Source organism: Physcomitrium patens, chromosome 18, assembly GCF_059467195.1.
Source record: "Physcomitrium patens ecotype Gransden chromosome 18, ASM5946719v1, whole genome shotgun sequence".
Lineage (NCBI taxonomy): Eukaryota > Viridiplantae > Streptophyta > Bryopsida > Funariales > Funariaceae > Physcomitrium > Physcomitrium patens.
In genome coordinates, this window is record NC_143427.1 from 14,997,763 (window position 1) to 15,021,574 (window position 23,812).

The window sequence follows — 23,812 nt, forward strand, 5'->3', positions numbered from 1 at the left end:
TGAAAGTTCGAAGATTAAAAAATTAACATAAATAAAATGAAATAAAATAAATTAATTAAAATTTAAGTTAGAATTAATAATTAAAAGTTAAATTAAAGTTTAAAAGTAAAAAAAGTAAAATTTGAAGGTTAAAAGTTAAAGTTAAAATGTTAAGGTTAAAAGAAATAGGAAAAAAATAAAAGATTAGATTAATTTTTATTTTATTTTTAATTTTTAATTTTTAATTTTTATTTTATCCTTAAAGGTAAAAATGGAGGGAAAGATAAGAATTTAAGATTAATTTCCAAGTGAGATAAAAGTTCTTTGAAATTATTAAATAACATTAATTGATGGTAATAAGACAAATGAGTGATAATATTACAATTTAGGTGCTAAGGGATGTGATTAGACGGTGATTAGGGAAGAAAAAAACTTACTTAGAGTATGTCAAGTTGAGGGCAGCAGAACAATGTAAGTAAGTATTAAGATACAGTTTTTCAAAGGTGGTTGTTCAACATTGCCGAGGCAACAAATCCCTTTGCATTTAAAAATTCATTAAAAATTTAATATAGATTGAGAATTAGTGATTTAAATTTTGTAGTAAATTAAGCTTTAGAGTGCATTCATTGCAACAATCCACATCAAAGTTAAGTTAGAGGTCAGTGAGTTATAGATTTTTTAAGCCGACACTCCTACACTGCCAAGGTAGTAGACCCCTACCACCTTGAAAACTCGCCAAAAATTCGTCACAACTTCAAATCAGGCGTGCTTTATGCTGTTATAAAGCTAAGGGTGAGTAAAATCTTCTTACAAACTTTCACACATAGAAAATAAAAAGAGATAGACTGAGCGAGTTAAAACTGAGGCTATACAAGTTTAAAGAAGAAGATTTGCATTCACAAGATGGGAGAACATTTTGCCATGGCTTTGCCACAAGAAGATGGAGTGAGAGAGAAAGAGCTCAGTCAGCCAAGCCCTCTTAACCAAGTGGGAGGAGGTCCAAAAGTGGCGGATACATCTCCACCATCAAAATCGGAAAATTCCTAACCAAGATCAAGGGTCTTCAATAACTCTCAGCCCAAATCCGATTTCAAGGCTAGAAATGCCTAGAATTCAAAAACCAACATCTTTTTGGTGAAACTAAAACCACCAATGTCTCTAAAACATATTTTCATCCCAAGATCATCTATTCACAAGTCCAAATCTGAGTTCTAAATTATAAGAATCAATTAATTTGCTAATTTAGTTGTAAATTCTAACTATAATTCTAATTCTAATTACCTTACATGGAAATCAGCAAGGGTTCTTACCATCAAAGCCTTCATAATCACCATTCTTCAATTTAAACTCCCTTAAGCATGAACTCTTGGCAAATCCAAAACCTAATTGCAAATTGACCTTGAATTTGTGATTTTATTCAATTTTTCTTTTTTTTCAACTTCAAGTAGTGATTAAAATCACTATGAGAGGAAACTCCACCAAAAATTTAGCTTGTCTCCAACTTTTTAAGATCATCATTAATTTAACAATTAGACTTTATATTTTTATTCTAATTAAATTACAAAATAAAAATCAAGCTTAGAAATCTCAAAATTAATTAAGAAGATAGAACAATTAGGTTTAAGGGACTTTCTAACCATAGTCAAATTAGAAATTAGCTTTTGGATTGAAAATTAAGATTGTGGATTAACTTAAGATGTAATTCCTAAGAATCAGAAGAAAAATTCTACTAAAATTATAATTTTATTACTAAAAAAAGATTTAAAGTAATTCAAGAAAAAAAATCATAGACCTTCTAAATTTACTATTTTTTCTTTTGAATTTTAAAATTTTCAATCAATCTACTAATTAAAAGTATCCATCTAATTAACAACCTAAAAATATGATCAAAGTCATAATTCACTAAAAAAACTAATTTGAATCTATTAATTAGTTATATTAGCATTAAAATTAGTAAAAATATGTTAAAAATTACAAAAAAAACTGTAACTAATTATTGGAGCTTTTAATTATGTTCACATAGAGCTTTTTTATTACAACAAATACATAAAATGCTTGAATATTTTCGAATGTACAAAAAAAAATCCTATGTTGTACAATTAATATTGGTGGATTAGTATGTATTTGCAGGTTGCTACATATATTTTTGATGTAAAGTATGCAATTAATTCATCTTGAATTCTAATTATTTATTATGTCAATTAAAGCCTTTATCCAGTATAGATTTGGACTATTACTGGTCTTTAAACTTTACTAGACTATTTATTGTCACTCCACGTGAAACTACATATATATATTGATATTGATGGAGTATTTTAGCTAGTAGATTGAATTTGTGGCTTTGCCACAAAATTCTTTAATTTTAATAGTTATGACTTTTTTTGATTGTGCATTAGCACATTTTGGAGCACCTATTGAAATCTTAATGGATCAAAGCAAGGATTTTTTTAGATCTTTTGAGGCTTTATGTACTAAATCTTTAATAAATTATTACACTTCTTCCAAGAATCATTCTAAGATTAATGGCTTGACTAAATAAGTTATTTATACCACCAAACATGATATACAAAAGTATAGATTGCTTCATAGAAACCATCATAATTGGAACTTCATGGTACTATGGATTACAATAGATTATTGCTTTAGTTAACAAGCATGTATTTTTCTTGTGGTGAAAATAAAAGAAATGCTACTAAGCTATTGTATGTCTAGTACCAATATGGATGGCATATGGTATGCTTAGGACCACATCTTTCAACTCTTTCTTCAAGATATTGGATTTTTTTATTATTGTAGAAAGTCTTTTATTCATATCAAACTTCTTGACAAGAATTAATTTTTTTCCTCTTCTAAGTTGGCCACATGTTTTGGTAGTCTTATTACCACAATCTTAGCTTGGATATGTACAATTTTTGTACCAATATCACTATGGCATTCATCTCTAATTACATGTCTGTTATAGTCTTAATTAATTAGTAGGATTTCTAATTAATCAAAAGACCACTTGTGACTCTATTTTTTATGCATTCTTATTTGTTTTTTGATTGTAAATCTAATGTTGGTTTTTAGCACTCAATCTATTGTGTATGACAATCTTTAATTATACAACAACTATCACATGATGTAGCCTAGAGTGCCAAACTACGTTAGATGCATATAATATATTTTAGCTCAAAGTATTTCTATCTATTTAATATTTTATATTAGTTGATCTTATTAGTGTCAATTAAGTTTTGAAAGTTTTAGTTAAAAAAAATCCTATTGATGTGACACTCTTGTCAAATCAAATCTTATGAGTGTTTTTTTTTTTTTTTTAAAAAATTCTTGTAGGATTTGACTTGGATATTGTGATTTAGCAATTGAATAAAGTTTAAGGTTTTTTCTACACACATTCACTCTTGGATTCTTCTTTTAAGGCATAAAAAGATAGCTTGATTAATGGTATTTAGATACTTTATTTTTCCATGAAGGTGTGTTTATTATTCACTCTTATTTGGTTTTCAATTGTATAATTAAAGATAGTTTTTGATACTTGATTTGTTGTATATGAAATCTTTATTTATATGATAAAAAATTAAAGTATATAAAAAATATTTATATAAAATTAAAAAAAATAAATTAAATTATAAAAGTAAATTTTACTTGAAAGATATAAGATACCATAAATTAAAAAATTAAAGATAAATTTATCATAAAAAAAAATAAAAAGAAAGATAAATATAATGGTGAAGATAAATAATAATAAATTCAATTGATAATAAATGTAAGAAGGAATTTTGTAGAAACATTTATAAACTCTACTTGTAGATGAAAATCATCTTATAAATTATTTGGTGAAAGAAATTGAAGTTATTGTGAGCTGAAATAAGCATCTACTAGTTGGAAGTTAATTTTAGCTCATAATAAGTGAATTAATTATTCAAACCTTAGAATTTGTTGTTCTTATTTAAATCTTAATCAATGCTCCCTTAAAACTCCTTAAATCTCCTTAAATCATCAATGCAATCAAGCAATTTTCTAATAACAACTCATTCTTATAATAATAAGTCAATCCACAATTCCATGCAATTAAAAGAACTTAATAATATGATGTTTATTTATTTTATTTTATTTTTTGTTTCTTATTTAGATTATATTTGATTTAAATTCATCCATTGGCAATTTTCATCCTTGAATAATAATTCATCTATAAATGATAATTCATCCATATATTAAATTCATCCTTAAATTAAATCTCATCTACTATAAATTTCATCTTTGATTCAAATGTTCATCCCATTCATTGGTTTTTTTCAAAAAAACAATCATCCGTTTTAACCTAATCTTTCCTCTAACCTAATTCCTTTCAATCGTACCATAATTCAACTTAATGCAATGTCATCCACCTGGAAGAATCTCACTAAGCCGGAGTGGTTGTTACTGGTCGCTTTGTGGGAGAAGGAACTTCTGCTTTGCCAAGCTTCTTGATTTTGTTGCTGAGACGAACCACGGATTTTCTTTCATTCACGACTCCATGATGGATCGACGCACAGAGTGAGTGTGCTCGATTTGTTGAATTTAGAGTTTACGCTCCAACTTCTGTAGCTTGTAAATTTGACACTATTCCAATGAGCACGTCCATAGTCCAGCTAGAATTATGCATGCTAAGGTTTTCAAACAACACAAGGATCGCTGTTGTCGCCCTAACAAGATCCCCAAAAATTTTGGAGCCACTACTCAGTCCTTGCTTGCCGCATGCTCAATCTTGCGAACCACCATCCACAACGCTGATCTTGTGCCACCAAAAATACTCTGCACAAGGCTTTGTTCTCCTTGTATTGTTAGGTTTGGTTCCTCAATAGCATTGATAAACAGCCGAGTTTGAACATCCGTGCACGGAATCGATGCAACATGTCCTAGTAGCCGCGAAATCATGTCCACATCGACAATCCTTGCGGCTGCGCATTCAATCCAGCTCTCCAATACCGCATGGACAGTAGGGAGTAACCGCTCTACCTCAAATTCAACAACCCACACGTCTACAAATCTAAGGTCGAGGACGACAGCTCCACAGGTCGCCGCGCTGAAACTTGCTTGATCTGCAACTTCCGAAAAACAAATTGGCGACTACGGGCTTTGCTACAATAGTGGTGCAACAAAACGTAGCCTCGCACTAGGAATTCAAATCACTGCACTACAACATGGATCAACCATCGCTCAACACCGCCAAGCAACCGCCTCAACGACAAGGAATTACCAAATCCGAGAGTGATGTTGCAAAAGAGAACCTTCAGTCGCCTCCCACCACACTGCTTTGTCATACCTCATTGAGGCACATGAAAAAACATAAGGGAAGGGAGCCACTCTGGTGGAATCGGAGCAAAGAATTGCACAGAAGGAAAAAAACAGAACAAAAGACCCAATCCAAACAGATCCGGATTGTTGTCACTGGGTACTCTCCCACAACCGTTCCGTTGCACCACAACAAAGGAAAAACTCCCGACGCCACCACTGCACCACAGCCTCCAGTACAATATGCAAAGCACACATGAGGAGCCTTGAATGGCCCTCTGCCGATCCACCGCACCAAAACACTTGCGACACCGCCGCACCTGCGGAATTAAAAAAAAAAAAAAAAAATCGAAATCAAAACAAAAGGAGGGAACAGTTGAGATAGCACGTTCAACGACGTCGACAACTTGGGATCGTCATCATCGCAGCTTCGAGGGGACGTAAACGAGTTGCTGCACCACACCTCCGCACCACGCAGCAACACTCAACGAGGAAGCACAGCCCACAACTCAAGTGCAACCGTTGTGGGCATAAAAAAATCATAGTCACATCCGTGGATACAAACACAAAAACAAAAAAAACCAAAAGATCCACCCCAAAGCCCCACTTGCTGCAGGTACACACAAAGGTAGAACCAGGAACAAGAACGTAGGGAAATGCTGCACCGCAGCAGTCCAACCGAGCAAAAACTTGCAACGCTGCCACAACCTTAAGCCAAGCACCACACATACAATTCACATTTAAAAAAAAAAAAAAAAAAAAAAAAAAAATGCTGAAGAAAAATCCAAAGCGATCGGAGCTCAAAACTCCCGCAACCAAAATAACAAAAAAATGATGAGAGAAGGATCCGAGGCGGCTCGGACCCCTATTGACGGGGAGGTTACCGCCATTCAGGGGCAATCTCTTGCCTTCTAGATCATCTTTTATTTTCTTTTATTTTCTTTCTTTTTCTTTTCTTTTTCCTTCTTTTCTTCTTCTGTCCTGCTTTCTTTCTCTCTTCTCTATTCTTATTTCTGTTCTTTTGATCTTTTTATATTTTTATTTTATTTTATTTTAAGTATTTTAATTTATTTTTATTATTTATTATTATTATTATTTTTTATTATTATTTATTATTTATCTACATATGTTTTAAGAACTATTAATAAAGTAAAATTTTCTTTTTCCTTTTGACAACAAGGGCTATTTCTGTTAGACCATCATCTAATGTTAGATACCAAAAACATATCTACTATGGAAATTTGTCTTAACAAATTCTATCCTTTGCTACATATCTGCTATAAGCAATCTATTTTCTATTTCTTCTAAAAATTCTACTGCTAACTCACAAAATCTATGATTTTAAGCACAATAAGGGTATTTTTTTTATACTAAATATCCAAGTGATTCAATTCAGTGACTCACAATTAGACAAAAAAATCTTTAAATAAAGTACATATACATTCAATAAGACTAATATGTATTCAAGAGCTTGTTTGCATAACAAAAGACATTCTTTGCAACTAAGAAATCATGGATTTAGACCCATGTAGCAACAAAACACTTAGAATTCCTAATGCATTTATTGACCATGTTTAGTTGTATTGTTTTGAGGCATGTCCTCCAAACGATATAACTAAATATGTTTTCTAAAGTTATCTTCACTATCAAGCTACCGTTTCTTAGATATCTTTTACTCTTATTATCCTTAGGCTTCCAACATATGCAAATATATTGAAATGTTTTGGACCTATCTAAACTTCTCATTTGAATAAATACAAATTTTAGCTCTTCATCTTCCCCAGTGCGTAGTACAGGAATGGATTCTGAATGACCGTGTTGGAAGACAATGGGAAAAGTAGATATTGAAGGATGTAGACTTTGGAGAAGTGTGATCAATTTGTAAGGACTGAAATGCCATGGAAGTAGCTTGGGCACGAAGGACCCATGTCACGTTCGGTGGGAATGACCGCTGGGAACGGTGATGGGGAACGTGGATTGGGAACTCTGTCGTCCTCGCTAGGGGCCACGCCATATCCACCTTCAGGGCAGGCTGTTTCACCGAGCATGTATGTGCATGCTTAGAGGCATTGCTTTTATTCTTCTCCGAGCTACAACTTGGCTTAACCAAACATTCGGCGAATAGGTTGAGAAGCAGGGTTACGGAGTTGGTTTCTGAGGAGGGGAATTTTTTTGTGGGTAAGCGAGGGGCGAGGAGGATGGGTTCCACTCCACGAAGACTCGAGGGCAAGGTTGCAGTGATCACCGCTTCGACGCAAGGAATCGGTTTCGGCATCGCGGAGCGCCTTGGTTTGGAAGGGGCGTCCGTCGTGATTTCATCGCGGAAGCAGGTCAGTTTCTGTTAATTTCGTGTCTGATTCGTGCGTCAGTGGATGCTAGTCGAAGATCGTGATCGCCATGAAAGTAACTTAGCTGAATGGCTGAAGATTGCAGGGATCGAGTGAACCGCATGGTTACTGTTGTCGTACGTTTCTTGTGTTTTTTGGACTTCCGTCTCTGGTATTGTCTTTTATGATGGGTTATGCCCATGCAGCCAGTGCTTGTTGTAGATGTGTCTCACAACATGACCGTTCATGTGAATTGTATTTTCACTTATGATTTTTGGGTCTTGGTTTCGTGTTTTTTTTGTTTTGTTTTTGCTTCTTCTCTCTGGAGCCTCATTGTAGGTGTCTTTCAGAAAAATGTGGATGAGGCGGTGATGAAGCTGAAATCGAAGGGCATAGAAGCCATGGGCTTGGAGTGTCATGTGTCCTTGGCTGATCACAGGAAGAGACTCATGGAGAGCACTGTTGAGGTAATTTTACGCATTGCTTTAATAAACACAGAATATGTACGATTTTGTGTTGTCACTACTCTCTGTCTTGCTGCATTTAAGCTAGATTTTCTCGGATTTCTGTAACTCATGGAGTGATCTCGGAAATGGCCTTCTCGAGTTTTGTGAGTTTGTTCTCGAGCGTCGTGGATTAGAAGGAGCGGAATGTCAGTAGGATTCAGCATTCTGTGCTGACTACAGATGTTTTACGATTTCAGAAATATGGACACATCGACATCGTTGTGTCGAATGCGGCAGCAAATCCCTCTATCGACCCAATCGTGTCTATGTCAGAGAAAGCCCTTGACAAGCTCTGGGAAGTGAACTTGAAGGCTTCTGTTCAAGTTGTCCAGGTATGTTAGTTCACACTAACACTTGAAGTTCCTGAAGTTGTTCAAGGGATAGGACTGAATATCTACTGCTCGTTGGTTGCCTGTTCTGATACTTTCCCCTCATCGGCAAATTCGCACTGTTTCTTGTGCAGTTTGATACGTACTTCCCCTTGCAGATCTAGCTGAAATTGCATGCAGACTTACATTCAGGTGTATAAAATATATTTGGACCTTTGGCACCTAAACTGCTATTTCCTTGCCAATCTTACTCAGGCAGCAGCGCCACACCTTTCGGAGAATTCCTCAGTTATGTTCATATCATCCATTGCGGCATACGATCCGACATCATCTTTAGCCATGTATGGGGTCATGAAGACAGCTCTTCTTGGTTTGACAAAGGTAAAAAACTCGCATTCATACAAACAAAAACGTCAGTCAAATAGGCTTCTTACATCGAAGAGTTGCTTGTTAACCTGAATTGCCTGTTCAAAAATTTGTAGTGGCTAAAGAGAAGAAAAATACTTGATTCCCTTGCTCAGACAATGACACAAGGGATCGTGACATTGAACAGGCTCTCGCAGAGGAATTGGCGCCTAGGACTCGAGTAAATGCAATTGCACCTGGATTTGTGCCGACACACTTCGCAGATTTTCTCGTTCGCAATGAAGAAGCTGTAAGCTGCTCAACTGATTTCGTGTAGTACTTTTGCGTTTAGTATTTTAAAAGATTTTCTGCTAGATGCTCAGAAATTTGTATATGACTAGAGTCTTATTCAGGCACATGAGCTAGCTCTAGTGACATGCTCCTTGATGTCATTTAGATTCTGCACCTACTTCCATGTTTGGCTTGCTCTCATAAGTGCATGGGTATGTTGGCTTTTTTGCGATGTTCTTTTTCAGCGGACCGAGATTGAGTCTCGAACTCTTTTGAGGAGGTTGGGAACAGTAGGTGATATGGCAGCTACAGCGGCCTTCTTAGCTTCTGATGATTCATCTTATATCACAGGGGAGACTATAGTTGTTGCTGGTGGCATGAAATCTAGGTTATAGTTTGTGCTCATAGGCTGATTTGTTTATGTTTGGAAACATTCTCTATGCATTCTTTGAGTAAAACAATCCTTGAAATACTGCTTCACAATTCATTGAGTTTGGAAGGAAAAAAACAATCCAGTTTTGGATGCCTTCTGAATAGATTCAAGTATGCCATGATATTTCTCGTTGTGGGCTTGCTATCAAATCGTTGTGTTGGCCAACTCCTATCGTGATTCCTACAATGACAACAAATCAATCCTAGGAACATCGTTGCTCCTCTTGCCAGACGTTTGTATCGAAGGCGAAGAACTTTTTGCCGTGGGCTGTCACAAGTTTGATCCGTTTACCCTTACCCTGTTGATATCTCTCCTCGACATTCAATTCATGATTCCCTAAGACTTCGATGTCGTCAAGTACCGCAGGACTTTCAACATGATACGAGTGATGTAGCCATGCCTTAGTGACCTTACTCCCAGTTACGTCAACCTGATCTGAGCCCTTCTCCTGTGTCTCCATGTGCAGAAAACTAGTGTCCCCCAACCTTCCCTTCGACCAATTAACATACTTCGATGCCCACAACGCCTGATCAGTCATCGATGAGTACACTGTCAACAGTGGTGCGCGTGCGCTTAGCTTCTCTCTCCCATTCTGTTGCGCATCATCAATTCGACTGTCCCCCATCTTTACTTTGCGAACCATTTCATCAAAATCTTTTCGTTCAACATCAGCTGCTGCAAAAACTACATTTTTCAATGTCGATGGTGTAGAAGACATCTTTTTTAAAGCCATAATGAGACCTCGGTTACCCATGCTGTGTGCTAAAATATGGACATCTGGATGCCCTGAAATCTACACAAAGTCAAGATAAAACATATATTGGTCATACTTTCTTCATACATTTTCCTACATGATGCACTGTAGCTTCAGAATCATTCCAACCAATAACTACAGCAGCATTGACAAGAATTCCAATGATAAACCCTACTATGAGAGAATATTCATATGAAAAGACATCCATGACATTTAGCCGGCTAATATCTATAAACGCAAGATTTCCATTTAGGAACCCTTTAGGGTGGTGGTAACTACCAAAGTCGGATTTCATTGACCAAAAGAACATTTTCAAAACAAAATGTGATCATATCTACTTCAATACGTGTTCAAATTGAACAAACAACCACTCAGTATTGAAGAGCTCCTCGACACCTTTCCAAAGTGACAAAGGTTGCTATCTAACTCTCAATCAGTCGTAAGCATTCAAGTTCATGTTGTGCTTATGATCATTTTTTTTCTTTTGCCGCAACCCTTTGTTTCCCTCCATAAGCTGCATGTGTGGATAGATCTAGAGACTATGAATCCAATGAGACTGAAATGAACCTCGTGCAACCAAAATTGAGAACACAATGGGCATTTCAAGATTTAGCTAAGAGTGTTGAATTGTTAGGATTTGGTGGAGCATTCACCAATGCTAATGCTCCACCCACAAATAAGGGGGCAAATTACTGCCTTACATACAGAAACCCTGAATTTAAAGATAGTAAGAGTTCAGCTGGTAAGTAACATAACTAAATTTCGAACATTCACAAGCTGACTGCCAAATTCAGTAAGAACCTTCACTGAAGGGATCAAAGTAATGCATGAATATTGCACTGATTAAAATTTTGTGCAATGTGATGATTCTCAGGTACTATCTGTTCATAGTGATTAATTTTTATGCATCTACGCATGCTTGATTTCTAAGCATCCAATCTAACAAAAAAAATCTCTGAGTAACAGGGAAGATTTCAAAAAATTCACAGATCAAGCTTGCATAGTTCGAATCGAGGCGTGAGTACAAGGGGTACCTTTCGTTCCTTATTTCCTTCTGCTTTTGGAGGGAGTGCTTTATTCAGGCATTCCACAAACTCATTCTGGTCATCACGCAGCTCGGTGTCCTTGGAGAGAATTACAGTATGCAGGTTAGGATCTGCCTCTTCATGCTCCTGTGGACCACGAATCTGTGATCCCTTCTCACGGATGAGAATGCCTACGGTCATGCGACCATAATGGAGCCCTTTTCTTTACTGCGTTTGTTTGAGTACTCCCCGTCTTTTTTCATTTGTCTATCCGTTTCATAGGACACTGTAATATCCAAATGCGGCGCTTGATGAGAAATAATGTTTGGTTCTCTTCTTGTACTCCCGTCCACTACTTTTACGCCGTCTATACCTTAGGTTTCTCTTCAGAGCTTTCTTGTTGAAATGACGAATCAAAATTGGGTTCGTCAATCGGCTAGAAAATGACCAACTCGGCAGGGTTGCGCAAACCTTTCAAAATGTCTGGTGGATTTTGTGGGTCATCCTACATAAGATATGACTATCCTTAGAAACATTCTCAACTTGGTACGATAATTAACAACAATTCCTTACAGTTACAGCCGCTTCGTATAAAAATTCAAGACAAAATAGTATAATCCTTTCTTCATAATCAACTCTCTTTTGAAAAAACAGTAACGAGGACAGTGACATAGTATAAAGTGAGAAATCATAGTCTTCACTTGTTCTAGAATTCAAGACTCGTGGCTAGATACAAAAAGTCTATACTTCTGTAGAATGCAACACAAGCACACACAATGCTATTCCTCAGACAGCAGGAAAAGAAGATTGTTCAGGAAGTTTAAGTACTCACAATCAAAGGAATGACAACAGTTAACCCAGTTAAAATTCTCAAATTCAGGTCATTTGTAGAATGAGGTCTTTTAACTTATTAAAACCTAGCAATTCAATTGGGGATGAACAAAAATATTGATATCAAACGATATAAACCAAATGACCGATAATTTCGATGTAAATTCGATTCGGTCCTTCGCAACAACGAAATTCGAATCTCCATTCTCCACAACGTCCTTTGTTTCTTTGACATCCTTGATGTCATAGTCTGGGTGTCCCATCCCTGCCATTGTACTCTGCTCGAGCCAGCTAGAGCAGTCAGGATTCCTGAGAAGTTCGAATCACACCGCATGTTAGCACATGCAATTCCCCTTTAAATGTTAATGAACCTTTGGACGTAAGAAATGTGATGAAAAAGACAATTGTGGGTTCAATTATAAAACCTATCCTTGGATAAAAATGTAAATGAAAATGAAAATTCAAACTTGCTAGCGATGAGACAGGTTTGCCATCCTCATGAACAAGGTTCGTCACAATCGTAACCTAATCCGCCTCATAAGCGTCAAGTACCTCAGCTTCTCTAGAACAAGATATAAATGTGTAAAATTGTTCCATTGCAAATATTATATCTTCAGTTAGTGAACAACTATCACTTGCTCTGATTCACCATGCAATTACTTCTTTCACTTGTGCTTACTAATTCAACAATGTACATTCAGCAAGCAGGAGGCATGGCTCCAATGAGACATACTTGGCAAGTGCTGGTGCGAAGTGAACTAATATCAGGTAGAAAACACCAAGCACCACCGCAATGATCTTGATGAAAGTATTCGCTGATAAGCCCGTATACTGGGGGATCAAGTACAATAGGGTGTTCACAAAATCCATCCCTGCCATTGCACTCCGCTTCAGCCAACTAGAGCACCAGGATTCCTGAGAAGTTGGAACCACACCGCATATTAGCACATGCTCTTTTCCTTTAAATGTTAATGAACCTTTGGATGTAAGAAATGTGATGAAAAGATAATCGCGAGTTCAATTATATAACTTGTTCACAGATCCGGATCTCGGGGAGAACAGGAGAATTGGTCAGTATGGCAGACGATACCCTCGCCAACTTTGTGAAAGCCTCCCAACTCAATTTCTGGTATGAAAGCCTCCCAACTCAAGTGGCCAAAGGAAGAGGATATATATATATATATATATCTCCGAATGAAAGTAATAAAGAGCATGGCGTTGAGGTAGAAGACCCGAGTGAAGTGAAGAGGTAAGGTTTCCTGGCTAAAATAAAATAGAATATTTGCTCCGGAAGGTGAAAAACTATTGAATTGTTGAGAATGTTTAGAAAGATACAAGAGTAGTAGTAAGTAATATACACACAAGAGAGTTTCTAAGGAGAGAGAGAGCTTCACACAAAAGTCTATTGATCTAGTTGTGTCTTGTATACAAGAGGAGAAAGGACGAGGATAAACAGTTCGTCTCTACTATATTTCAAGTACTGTAGCTATAGTACTTACTATAGACTACTTACTATAGACTACAGTAAATATTATGGAGAGCGTCAGCTACATTTAATGCTCTCAACACTCCTCCTCGCTCATCATAATATTTACATAATATAAAATTTGTATAGAATTATAATCTATACTTTTTTGTAATCTTGCAAGATCAACAATTCTTGCCTCATTAAAACCTTATCTATAAAAACCTTATCGTATTCAAAGACAAAACCATAGATGAAGGAAAAAGAGTACAATATTATTTTTCCTAATTATTTAAAGAATTCATTAACTTTCTTATTGAAGAAAAGTAAGTTGCCACATACTAATGTCACAAGTAAGTTGGCGATGGTTACACAATAGAAGAGCTTTGGTAAAGAGATCAATAAGGTTATTTGTAGATTCAATTTTCTTAATTATAAGTGCTTGATTAGTAATCAAGTCATGGATATAATTAAAATACTTTGCATCAATATGCTTTGTCATGTTACTTTTAATGAAACCAACCTGTATCTGTGTAATACAAGCACTATTCTCTTCATACAAGATAGTTGGAGAATCATCATATCAAAATCTATAGGTTGTTTAAATGAATTTATTAATTAATGGCAACCAAATACATTCTCGAGATGCTTCATGTAAGGTAATAATTTTTGTATGGTTGGATGAAGTTATAGTTATAGTTTATTTCACTGATTTTCATGATATTGTAGCTCAATGTCTTAAAAATACATATCCTATTTGAAATTTAGCTGTTGTAATATCAGATTTATATCTTGCATCACAATATCCAACCAATTTTGGATCTACAGATTGTGTGTAGTATAATTCCAAGTCTTCAATTTTTTTTAAATAAAATAATAAATATTTGATGCCATTTCAATGTCATAGTATTGGACATGCACTATGTCTTATAAGAACACTAACTACAAATGTAATATCTGGTCTTGTAGATGTAGCCAAATATAAAAGTGCTCCAACCACTACAAGATATGGATATTGATCTCTCAATATTTTCTCCTCCTCCTCGCCTAGATAATATGAATCATTACCATCACGACCACATCCAACCATTGGTGTTGGCAATACATAAGCATCAATCATATTGAATCTCTACAAGATTTTTCTAATATATGTTAGTTGGTAGAAAAAAATGCTACCATTTATGAGATGCATTATCTGAAGTCCAATGCAGAAAGTTATTTTTCCTTGCATTTTCATCTCAAATTCATGAATAAGTAGGTTAGTAGCTGTAATGTATACAAACTTAGTACCCACTAGGTTAAGATCATCAATATATATAGCGATGATCACAAAATAAATTTATCTCATTTGATAAACAAACAAGGGATTAATGGATCACTTACAAACTTATGTATAATTAAATAATCTCAAAGATGATACTACATGCATCCAGTTTGTTTTGAATCATATAAGGTCTTATATAATTTAATACCATGATATCGTCTTGGAGTAGGTCCATTTGGAGTTCTTGTTTTCAAGCCAAGTGGAACTTTCATATAAATATTTACATCAAGAGAACCATACAGATATGCAATTACCACATCCATCAAATGCATTTCAACGGTGGCATGAATTGCCATTCTAATAATATATCAAAATATCATTGAATCCATGACTGAAAAATGTGGATTCATAATCAATGCCAAATCATTGAGTAAATCCTTGGACAACAAGACGAGCTTTATAGGGGGTTATTTGACCCTGAGCATCTCATTTGTATATTAATACCATCTTATATCCCATAGGGTGAGATATAAGAATGTCTATAATTGGACCTAAGACTTTTCTCTTACACAAAGAGACATATTCTTCTTCAATAGTAGTTTTTTATTTTGATCAATCAAAGCGACACATTGCTTCTTCCATGGTTTGAGGTTTAGGATCGTCTTTCTCATAAGAAAGGGCTTCTATAATCATACATATAAATGATTTATTTATCATAATAGATGGTCTATCTCAAATATCATCTAAGGCACAATATAGAATAGATAATTCTTTACTAAACTTGATCTTATTCCTTCCAATTTTAAGATTGTTTTTCATAGGAATTAAAGGTATATTATCCATAGATATATCATCATGAATTGATGGTCCTGTAAGATGAGTAGGAATTTCTTGAGAAATAATACCAAGATTAGTTAATATTATAGCTTTCTTCTTACGTGATTGCTCATTTGATCCACGAGTTCTTTTAGTTGTTGTTGTTATAACTTAAGGTATTGTAGTCAGTGGCACTGTAATTTGAGGAGTTGCATTCTGAGCTTCATTAATACAAACTCTGGTAATTCTAGGTATATCATTGAAGCCATCAGGTATTTTATATGCAATCCGTTTTAGATGCAAAATCTTACCAACTTCAGTTTCAACCAAAGATGTCCTAGGATCGAGATTCATTATAAACATTTTTGACACTTCAAATACAAGTACTTTATTTCTTTGTTGATTGAATATTCTTTTTTGAAGAGATAGGAATATATTTTCTTCAAAATAAAAATTTTACAAACATGTACATAATAATGTGCTAGTTGATGGATCAACAATACGAATAATACTTGGTGAATTAAAACCAACATATATACTTTCTTGTCAATGAGTTTCAATAGTACACCATTGAGGTTTTGATATTGGAACCCAAGTATGGCAACCAAATACTCATAAGTGAGATACATTTAGAATATGACCCGAAATGAGGTCATATGGTGAAACAATTTCAAGAGGAGGATGGAAGCATATTAATGTTGCAACATGTAAAAGTGCATGATCCTACATAGATGCAGGTAAATTTGCTTAAAAGAGGAGTGGTCGAATAATTAATTATACACGCTTTATAAATGACTCTACAAGTCAATTTTGAGCATATTCATATAAAACACAATATGTCAACTCAATTTCTATTGCAGTATCATAGTCTTCAAAAGACTTTGATGCAAATTCTTTTGTATTATCCATATGCAATGTTTTTATAGGATAATCAAGAAAATGTACCCAAAAATGAATAAGCATAAATATAAGATTGGCAAACACCATATTTTAGATTGATAATAATGGTATATGTGATTGTTTATTTGATGCATCATCAAGGTCCAAAAAATAATGTAATGGACTTGATATTGGATTAGTAGGATCACAAATATCACCATGCAATCTTTTAAGCATTAGTGGTAATTCTTGTGGGAGTTTTCAAATTGAAAGCAAAGTAATTATCTTGCCTTACATGCATCCATGACATAATTCTATAGAGTCTATATCTGGATGCTTTAAATTGTGTCTAATTATATATAAAATGATCTTTCTAAATAATATAGATCTTAGATGTCCCAATCTTCAATGCCAGAGAGAAGCACGACTCTTTGTAATAGATGATGTAAAATTAAATATAATGGAAGGCCAAATCGTAATTTGGTGTAAACCATTTTCTGTAGTAAAAGTTTTTTCAACAGCTTTATAGTTCTTTGTAAGAACCAAAACCTCTTTTCTATTTAAAATGGCGATCAAGAAGTGATAATCATTGATATGTACATCTTAGTAGTTGATTAGACTCCGAGGTATTGAGGGTGTAAACATTGCATGTTTACATTTTATGATGGAACTCGTAGGTAATTTTACCATCGTTGTTCCATCTTAGAAATAAAACACATTTGCTCCAACCATGGTCATCATATTTTTAGTTTGTTAAGTTGAAGATTTTTTAAGAAAAAAATCACCTATCCTCTAGGATAACATGTGTTATTGTAAAATCAATGAGCGCATCATTTGATTCATCAATAGAGGTTTTGTCATTCATATAAGCTTCTAAATCATCAACACCAATTGAATCCATGGACGCATCTATGGTATGAACTTTACAAGCCTCAACTCATAGTTTCTTATTTTTTTGGAATATTTTAATATTTTTTTTTGAAGTACGGCATGCATGTGCTAAATATCTAATCATTCTACATTTATGGCAAGAACACATCTTTGATTTTTATTTCCTACTGTAATTAATATTAGAATATTTATTCTTTCTATATGGATAGAAATAGTCATGACTATGACTACCCTGATGCTTATGAGCACCTTTCTCATGTTTATATAATTTTTTCTTAGACTTTGAAATATTAAATGGATGAGATTCTGGAACTATGGTTCAAATAGGACAAGCTTCTATATTACACAAGAGTAGCTCATTTTGCTTCTCTACAAGAAGTAGATAGGATATGAGATCAAAATAACTCTAAAATTTCATGTTCCTATATTGTTGTGTAAGCACAACAGATACAAGAAGAAATGTAGAGAGAATTTTTTCAATCATTTCTTCTTTAAAGATGCTTTGTCCATATAATTTTAATTATGAGATAATAATATATATTTTACTATTGAAAGCATTTAAATTTAGAAAATCTTAGATACATAAATGTATCCAATTATGACTTACATGTGGAAGGAAAATGGTCTTTTGATGATCAAACTTGGATTTAAGATTCTTTCAAAGTTCTACAGGATCTTTTAATTCTAAATATTGATATTATAATGCAAGTACAAGATGATGATGAAGGAGAAGAAGTGCTTTTCAACGGATAGCAGAAAGATTAGAAATACTTATTGTAGGAGAGTTTACTTTTTTTTTTTACTTTTTTTGATTTTGGCATTAAAAAAAAATATAGGACCTAACTGTTTAGTATGAAGCCTTGAGAGGAGATTAGATCCTAAACAAGAAAATCTTAATTAGTAAGAGGCTTATTAGAAGGGATGAAAGCAAGGTATGGTTGGATGAAGGCAAGGAATGGAGATCTTCATTCCTATTGGTCGAAGGCCATGTCCAATGGGCTTCAAGGAGGCTGCCTGAGGTCTTATTGGGGATTAGGATTTTTTTTTCGAGGTTATTTGAGCTTTGGAGACTTAGATCAGTAAGTTCAGGGTTTTAGGTATGATTGGTTGAAGAGTTGTGTGATTTCGAGTTTTTGTGAAGGAGATATATTGTGCTCAAAGTTAAGGTATCAAATTTGTACCTACTATCACTCTTTGATGCATAACATATGCGTACATAGAGCAATGAAAGATCAGTGACTAAAATTGGAGAGAATACTGTCTTGGCTATACTTAACATATACTATTTGATGAATTCCAAATCTTAATAAAGGAATTATAGGGCATTGAAGATAGCACATGTAATTCAAAGGTAGTAAGTGAGTCATTTTGTTGATAGTAATGGTTGGAGCTATATCTTGAGTTTCTAGACAAATTTTTGACTCAAAATTTTCGTAAGTGTGATTTATTAGGTCAAAAAGCTATAGATCAAAGTCTCATGGTATTTGAATACTTATCTCGTGAGATATGAAGAAAATAGCATGTGGGTATATGTAAGCTAGGATTTAAAGCTATTATTAGGATTTTGGTGATATTTTAAGATTCGTAACGAATTTGTAATTGAATTTTTTTGTGATAGTTTTTGAAAGTATATTAGTCCTTCATATAAAATTTAGAGTTGTTTGAACAGTCCGATTCTAAGATATAATCTGTTGAAGTTTGAAAAACATTTCTCATAAGGATATATAAGGTTTTAAGATACTTTATCATACATTTGGATGTTTTCTTGGTACTTGGGCTTATGTATTGATGTAATTGCTCTAAAAGAGAATATATATTATATATAAACTTGATACTTTTATATCTTAGACTTGATTGAGCATTTAGTGGCAATCAAAAATCCAGTATTTTTTTGAGGCAAATTCTCTTTACTCCGACAGCGGTGGTAGGCAGGGGCGGCTATTTGGCAACATGCATGGGGCACAGCAAGGAAGCAAGGCTAAAACAAGTATTCTAAGTAAGTAGGACATAGAGTGGAGCAAGTGCTCTAAATAAACAACTTAGACAAGACAATCTAGCAAGCAAGTAAGGTGTGAGGGGCCAACAAGAAGTACAACAAGATCATGAGTCATACATAGAGTAGGAGTAGCAACATGTTTGAAAAGTTAAGACTAGAGCAAAAAGAAAAAAATTGTAATAGTATATAGGAGCAAGTCATGCTAATAATGTATTGAGAATGTTTAGAAAGACACAAGAGTAGTAGTAAATAATATATACATACACAAGAGAGTTTCTAAGAAGAGAGAGAGCTTTACAAAAAAGTCTATTAATTTGATTGTGTTTTGTATATAAGAAGAGAAGGGGAGAAGATAAACAGTTCCTCTCTACTACATTCCAAATACTATAGCTATAGTATTTATTATAAATTACAATAAATATTATGGAGAGTACTAGCTACATTTATTGCTCTCAACATAAACTATACTATATTATTTGTATTATAAGCTAGGACTTATCCAACATAGAGTAAGTTTCAAGCAATGCCATGTCATTCTTTGTTTTGGAACATTCATGGAATAAAAGCTTTAGATGAACAAGTACTATAAATGAAATTTTTTGGATGATATTTTTGGATAAACTATTCATATCTTATTATTGTCGAAGCTTAGTTACACTGTTACTAAAGGCTAGTCCTATTGCTATTATTGGTTCTGACTTCTATTGAAGTTGATTTATTATTGGTATCAAAGAGGTGTTTTTTTTTTTCCATCATAGCTTGATAATACTACCTACTATTGTTGCATTTTATACAACATTTGTTAATTATTCTTCTACAACTACTACAATATTTGTTGTCAAATAATCTTGTTGCTTTTGTATTGATTATTTTGGCAATGGCATCATCTTCAATCAATCATCCCATTAATTAGTTAGATGATGAGAGCTATGGTATATAGGAATTTTTTATGAAGTATTTAATGTGCACTTATAAACTCTATATGCATAAAGATACAACATTAGAATGTACTACAAGTATGGATGAAAACTCAAAATAGAAATCAAGTAAAATGAAAGCACAAGTGTTGATTATTAAGCCTTTGCAATTGATTTATATATACAAATGTAAGACTACAAAAGAGATGTGAGATGTTTTGATTAGGATCTACAAGTCTTTAGTAGTTATTATTGACATATTTTTGATGAAGAAACTTTACAATCTTTAATACATTGATAGAAAATCTATGAAGAATTTTCTTGGGAAGATTTTTGATTTTAGGAATCAATACATTTAATTGAGTATTAAAATAGATAAACAAAGCATGTCATTTCTTATACTTATTGTATTGCAAAAATCATGGGATCGACTTGTTCAATCATTTGTATCAAAAAAATAAAAAGATATCATTAAAAAATTGTATGGTTTATATTCCTTGAAGAAAAAATAAAAATAAAAAAGAAAGATTAATTCTCTATTTTTTTCTTTAAAGAAGCACTTTCTATAAAAAAACAAAAGTCTAAGATTGATAAGTCTAAAAGTACTTATAGAATTTGTAGATAAAAAAGACATTAAGAAGGTAATGTAGAGTGTCCTACAACAAACAATGGTGGTACAACAAATATTAAGGCTATAGTTATTCTCTCATATAAGTTATAAACAAAAATTGCATTGTCTTTTCAATCATGTCATTATGTTTGTATTGACAATCCAACAAATGTACACATCTAAGGAAATAAATGTAAGCTTTTTAATTTTAATAAAAATAAAAATATTCAATTCCAAAGCTACAATGGAAGCATTAGTAAATCACAAAGCTCAAGTAAGATGCACTTCACAATTTGGATCTTAAAAGAAAATACATTTATGTAATTGTGAAAGATATATATTAGATGTTTTGAATATGTGATATTTTTTTGTTAATGACAACTTTATGCAAAAATAGGTTGCAAATTTAGTTAAGATGACAATAGAGTCAATTAAATTCTTTTTTAAAATGACTTATTTACACAAGGTACATTCAATTATAAAGTTTATTTTATGCCTTGGGAAATTAAAGAAATTATTGTAATTATTAATTTATTTATTTTGAATTATACACTTATTGAATAATATAAAATATTAGTACATGCTTCAATATATACAATGGGAGAAGTAAAACAAATGAATAGTATTGAAGGATTGAAGATTAAGAATAAAAAGAATAAGATAACTACATGTAAATTGTACATTATAATTTGTGCCCTTCAACATCCAAGTGAATTAAAAATATTTAAACCTCAAGCCTTGAAATCACATGTATATGATTTATTTGGTAGAGAAATGGTTGATAAAGAAGCAAACTATATATCAACAGAAGAACTAGAGTTCTATAAACTAGAAGTAGAGGCAACCACTCAAGATCTACCATGAAGACATTTCTATATAGATAGAATTGATCTGAAAAATATCATAAGTAATAATAGGATATATCACATATCTTAGAAAAATAACAATAATATTTTTTGAAGAGATTATGACTTGCTAATTAAAACATAGGATATCATTTATATTAATAAAAATATAAATCAAAAAATTATTGAATAAGCCATGAGCTCAATCTTTTGCAAGGAATGAAATCATGCCATGAAGAAAGAACTTAATTCTTTGAAAGATCATGGTATGTGGGAGTTTTTATTTTTACCAAATAAACAAAGGCTATGGATTTAAAATAAATTATTAGAAAGAAGCTTACAAACAATGGTTCTATTTTGTATTTTAAAGCATAGTTGATTGTAAAGAATTTCATTCAAGTAAAAGGTCTTAATTATCTGAAGACTTTTGCACCAATTTTTTTATCTTGCAATAATTTTCATATTTATTGCAATTTCTACTTATTTTGATTGGAATATATCTCAACTTGACTTTGTTTTAGCTTATTTGAATGGTGAATTTAAAAAAAAATATATCTATATTAAGTTTCTAGAAAGATTAAAAGTTTCATTTGAATACAAGGTAAGGTGTTGCAATTAGTAAAGACTTTATATGGTTTGAAGTAATATAAATACAAATAGAATAAGAGTTTAGATGGATCTTTATAAAATTTGAATTAGAAGTGCTAAAAATAAAATTATTATTTTTATATGATATATATTGAAGAATTAGTCCTTATACTAATTATCCATAATAATGATGTACTCATTGGTGGCAAGAACTTTGAGATCCTTGTATAGTGCAAGATTGAATTGTAAGAGTACTACAAGATGAAAGACCTTAGTGAACTTAGTTATTTCTTTTGCATTGATTTTTTGTAAGACAAAAAGAATAATATTATTAGTTTGAAGCAAATTAAGTACATTTATCAAAAGTTGGAAGAATTTGGAAAGGAAGACATAAAAGCAATTGCAACAACCATGATATAAGGAAATTACACTAAATATAAGGATGATAATCTTTTAGATGCAAAAAATATAAAGCTTTATTAGAAAGCTTTAGGTTTTTTTTTTGTATCTTAAAAATAGTATGAAATATAAAATTATATTTGATAGTCAATAATTTATTTAATACATGGCACATTCATATGTTTTATATTACATGAGTCACATAATTGATTCACTTGTAGGTTTAAATGCAAAAAATATACTTATGATCTTTAAAGTCATTAATTTAGGAAGTTAATATGGAAATTTTGAAATAAATAGCAATTAATAGGATATAATGGCTAAAATAGGTCTTTTGAAAAAATTCCTTGAGAAAGAATTTTAAAGTATATAGTCTTTTTTCAACTTAACTAATATAAGTCTTGATGTGATAGTGGTGATTTTATTGATATTAATAGATTAAATAAAATAAAAAAATTAGGTAGAATCCTTGATTCAAAACCATCCAATAAAGACAAAAGAAAAGAAAGAAAGATACAAAAATAAGAAAAAGAATAAAAAAGCAAAAAAAAAAAAAAAAAAAAAAAAATGTAGATGGAAGGCAAGAGGCTGCTTCCAAATTTTGGTAGCCTCTCCATCAATAGGAGTCCAAGTCGCCTCAAATCTCTTCTCTTTTCTCTTGTTTTTTTTATTTTTTTGATAAAGGTAGCACGCTTGGGTGGCTTGATCTTAGTTTTATGACATTGGAGCTTTTCAAGTTATGGAGTGTAGAGGTGGTAACCTTGTATCATTGATGACATAACAAAGCATTATTTTATCATGCTTAATCTTCTCATTAAAGATTCCTTCAATTAGAGGTTCACCAAGACAAAGACATTCTTAGTCTTTGTAGTTGGAATTGCAGAGACTACATTGTGAATAAAGATGTAGATCTAATTTCATTGTTGGTATAAAAAAATGGCAATTGTAGTTGCCTCTGATTGACCCTTCTATGACAAGTCTACATAGGTGGAAAGTTGTATTCTTTAATTTCTTTGAAGTTGGTTGGATCTTTTGTATTTTTTTGTATTTT

At 32.8% G+C, this 23,812-nt stretch overlaps 3 protein-coding genes across 3 annotated transcripts; 1 reads left to right on the top strand and 2 right to left on the bottom strand.

The window, feature by feature from the left end:
- Positions 1–4,546: 4,546 nt before the first annotated feature.
- Positions 4,547–5,416, bottom strand: LOC112294972 (uncharacterized). The gene is made up of 2 exons (XM_024546005.3): positions 5,216–5,416; positions 4,547–5,057 (listed from the first exon to the last, which is right to left on the bottom strand). Exons 1-2 carry the CDS (start codon positions 5,277–5,279, stop codon positions 4,696–4,698), a joined length of 426 nt encoding a protein of 141 aa, XP_024401773.1. The 5' UTR covers positions 5,280–5,416; the 3' UTR covers positions 4,547–4,695.
- Positions 5,417–7,304: 1,888 nt separating this feature from the next.
- Positions 7,305–9,533, top strand: LOC112294971 (short-chain dehydrogenase/reductase SDRA). Its single transcript, XM_024546004.3, has 6 exons — positions 7,305–7,580; positions 7,928–8,044; positions 8,281–8,415; positions 8,668–8,793; positions 8,966–9,067; positions 9,294–9,533. The coding sequence occupies exons 1-6, from the start codon at positions 7,449–7,451 to the stop codon at positions 9,441–9,443; spliced, it is 762 nt and encodes a 253-aa protein (XP_024401772.1). The 5' UTR covers positions 7,305–7,448; the 3' UTR covers positions 9,444–9,533.
- Positions 9,534–12,037: 2,504 nt separating this feature from the next.
- LOC112294973 (uncharacterized) lies at positions 12,038–13,021 on the bottom strand. The gene is made up of 2 exons (XM_024546006.3): positions 12,825–13,021; positions 12,038–12,400 (listed from the first exon to the last, which is right to left on the bottom strand). The coding sequence occupies exons 1-2, from the start codon at positions 12,968–12,970 to the stop codon at positions 12,178–12,180; spliced, it is 369 nt and encodes a 122-aa protein (XP_024401774.1). The 5' UTR covers positions 12,971–13,021; the 3' UTR covers positions 12,038–12,177.
- Between the last annotated feature and the right edge of the window lie 10,791 nt (positions 13,022–23,812).

Bases quoted from the DNA above. Each gene is read 5' to 3' on its own strand.
- LOC112294972 (XM_024546005.3), bottom strand. From the start codon at position 5,279: ATGACAAAGCAGTGTGGTGGGAGGCGACTGAAGGTTCTCTTTTGCAAC. The intron at 5,058-5,215 runs GTAATTCCTTGT...CGGAAGTTGCAG, and splicing joins CAACATCACTCTCGGATTTG to ATCAAGCAAGTTTCAGCGCG.
- LOC112294971 (XM_024546004.3), top strand. From the start codon at position 7,449: ATGGGTTCCACTCCACGAAGACTCGAGGGCAAGGTTGCAGTGATCACC. The intron at 7,581-7,927 runs GTCAGTTTCTGT...GGTGTCTTTCAG, and splicing joins TGATTTCATCGCGGAAGCAG to AAAAATGTGGATGAGGCGGT. The intron at 9,068-9,293 runs GTAAGCTGCTCA...GTTCTTTTTCAG, and splicing joins TCGTTCGCAATGAAGAAGCT to CGGACCGAGATTGAGTCTCG.
- LOC112294973 (XM_024546006.3), bottom strand. From the start codon at position 12,970: ATGGCAGGGATGGATTTTGTGAACACCCTATTGTACTTGATCCCCCAG. The intron at 12,401-12,824 runs GTATGTCTCATT...CGAACTTCTCAG, and splicing joins TTCGCACCAGCACTTGCCAA to GAATCCTGACTGCTCTAGCT.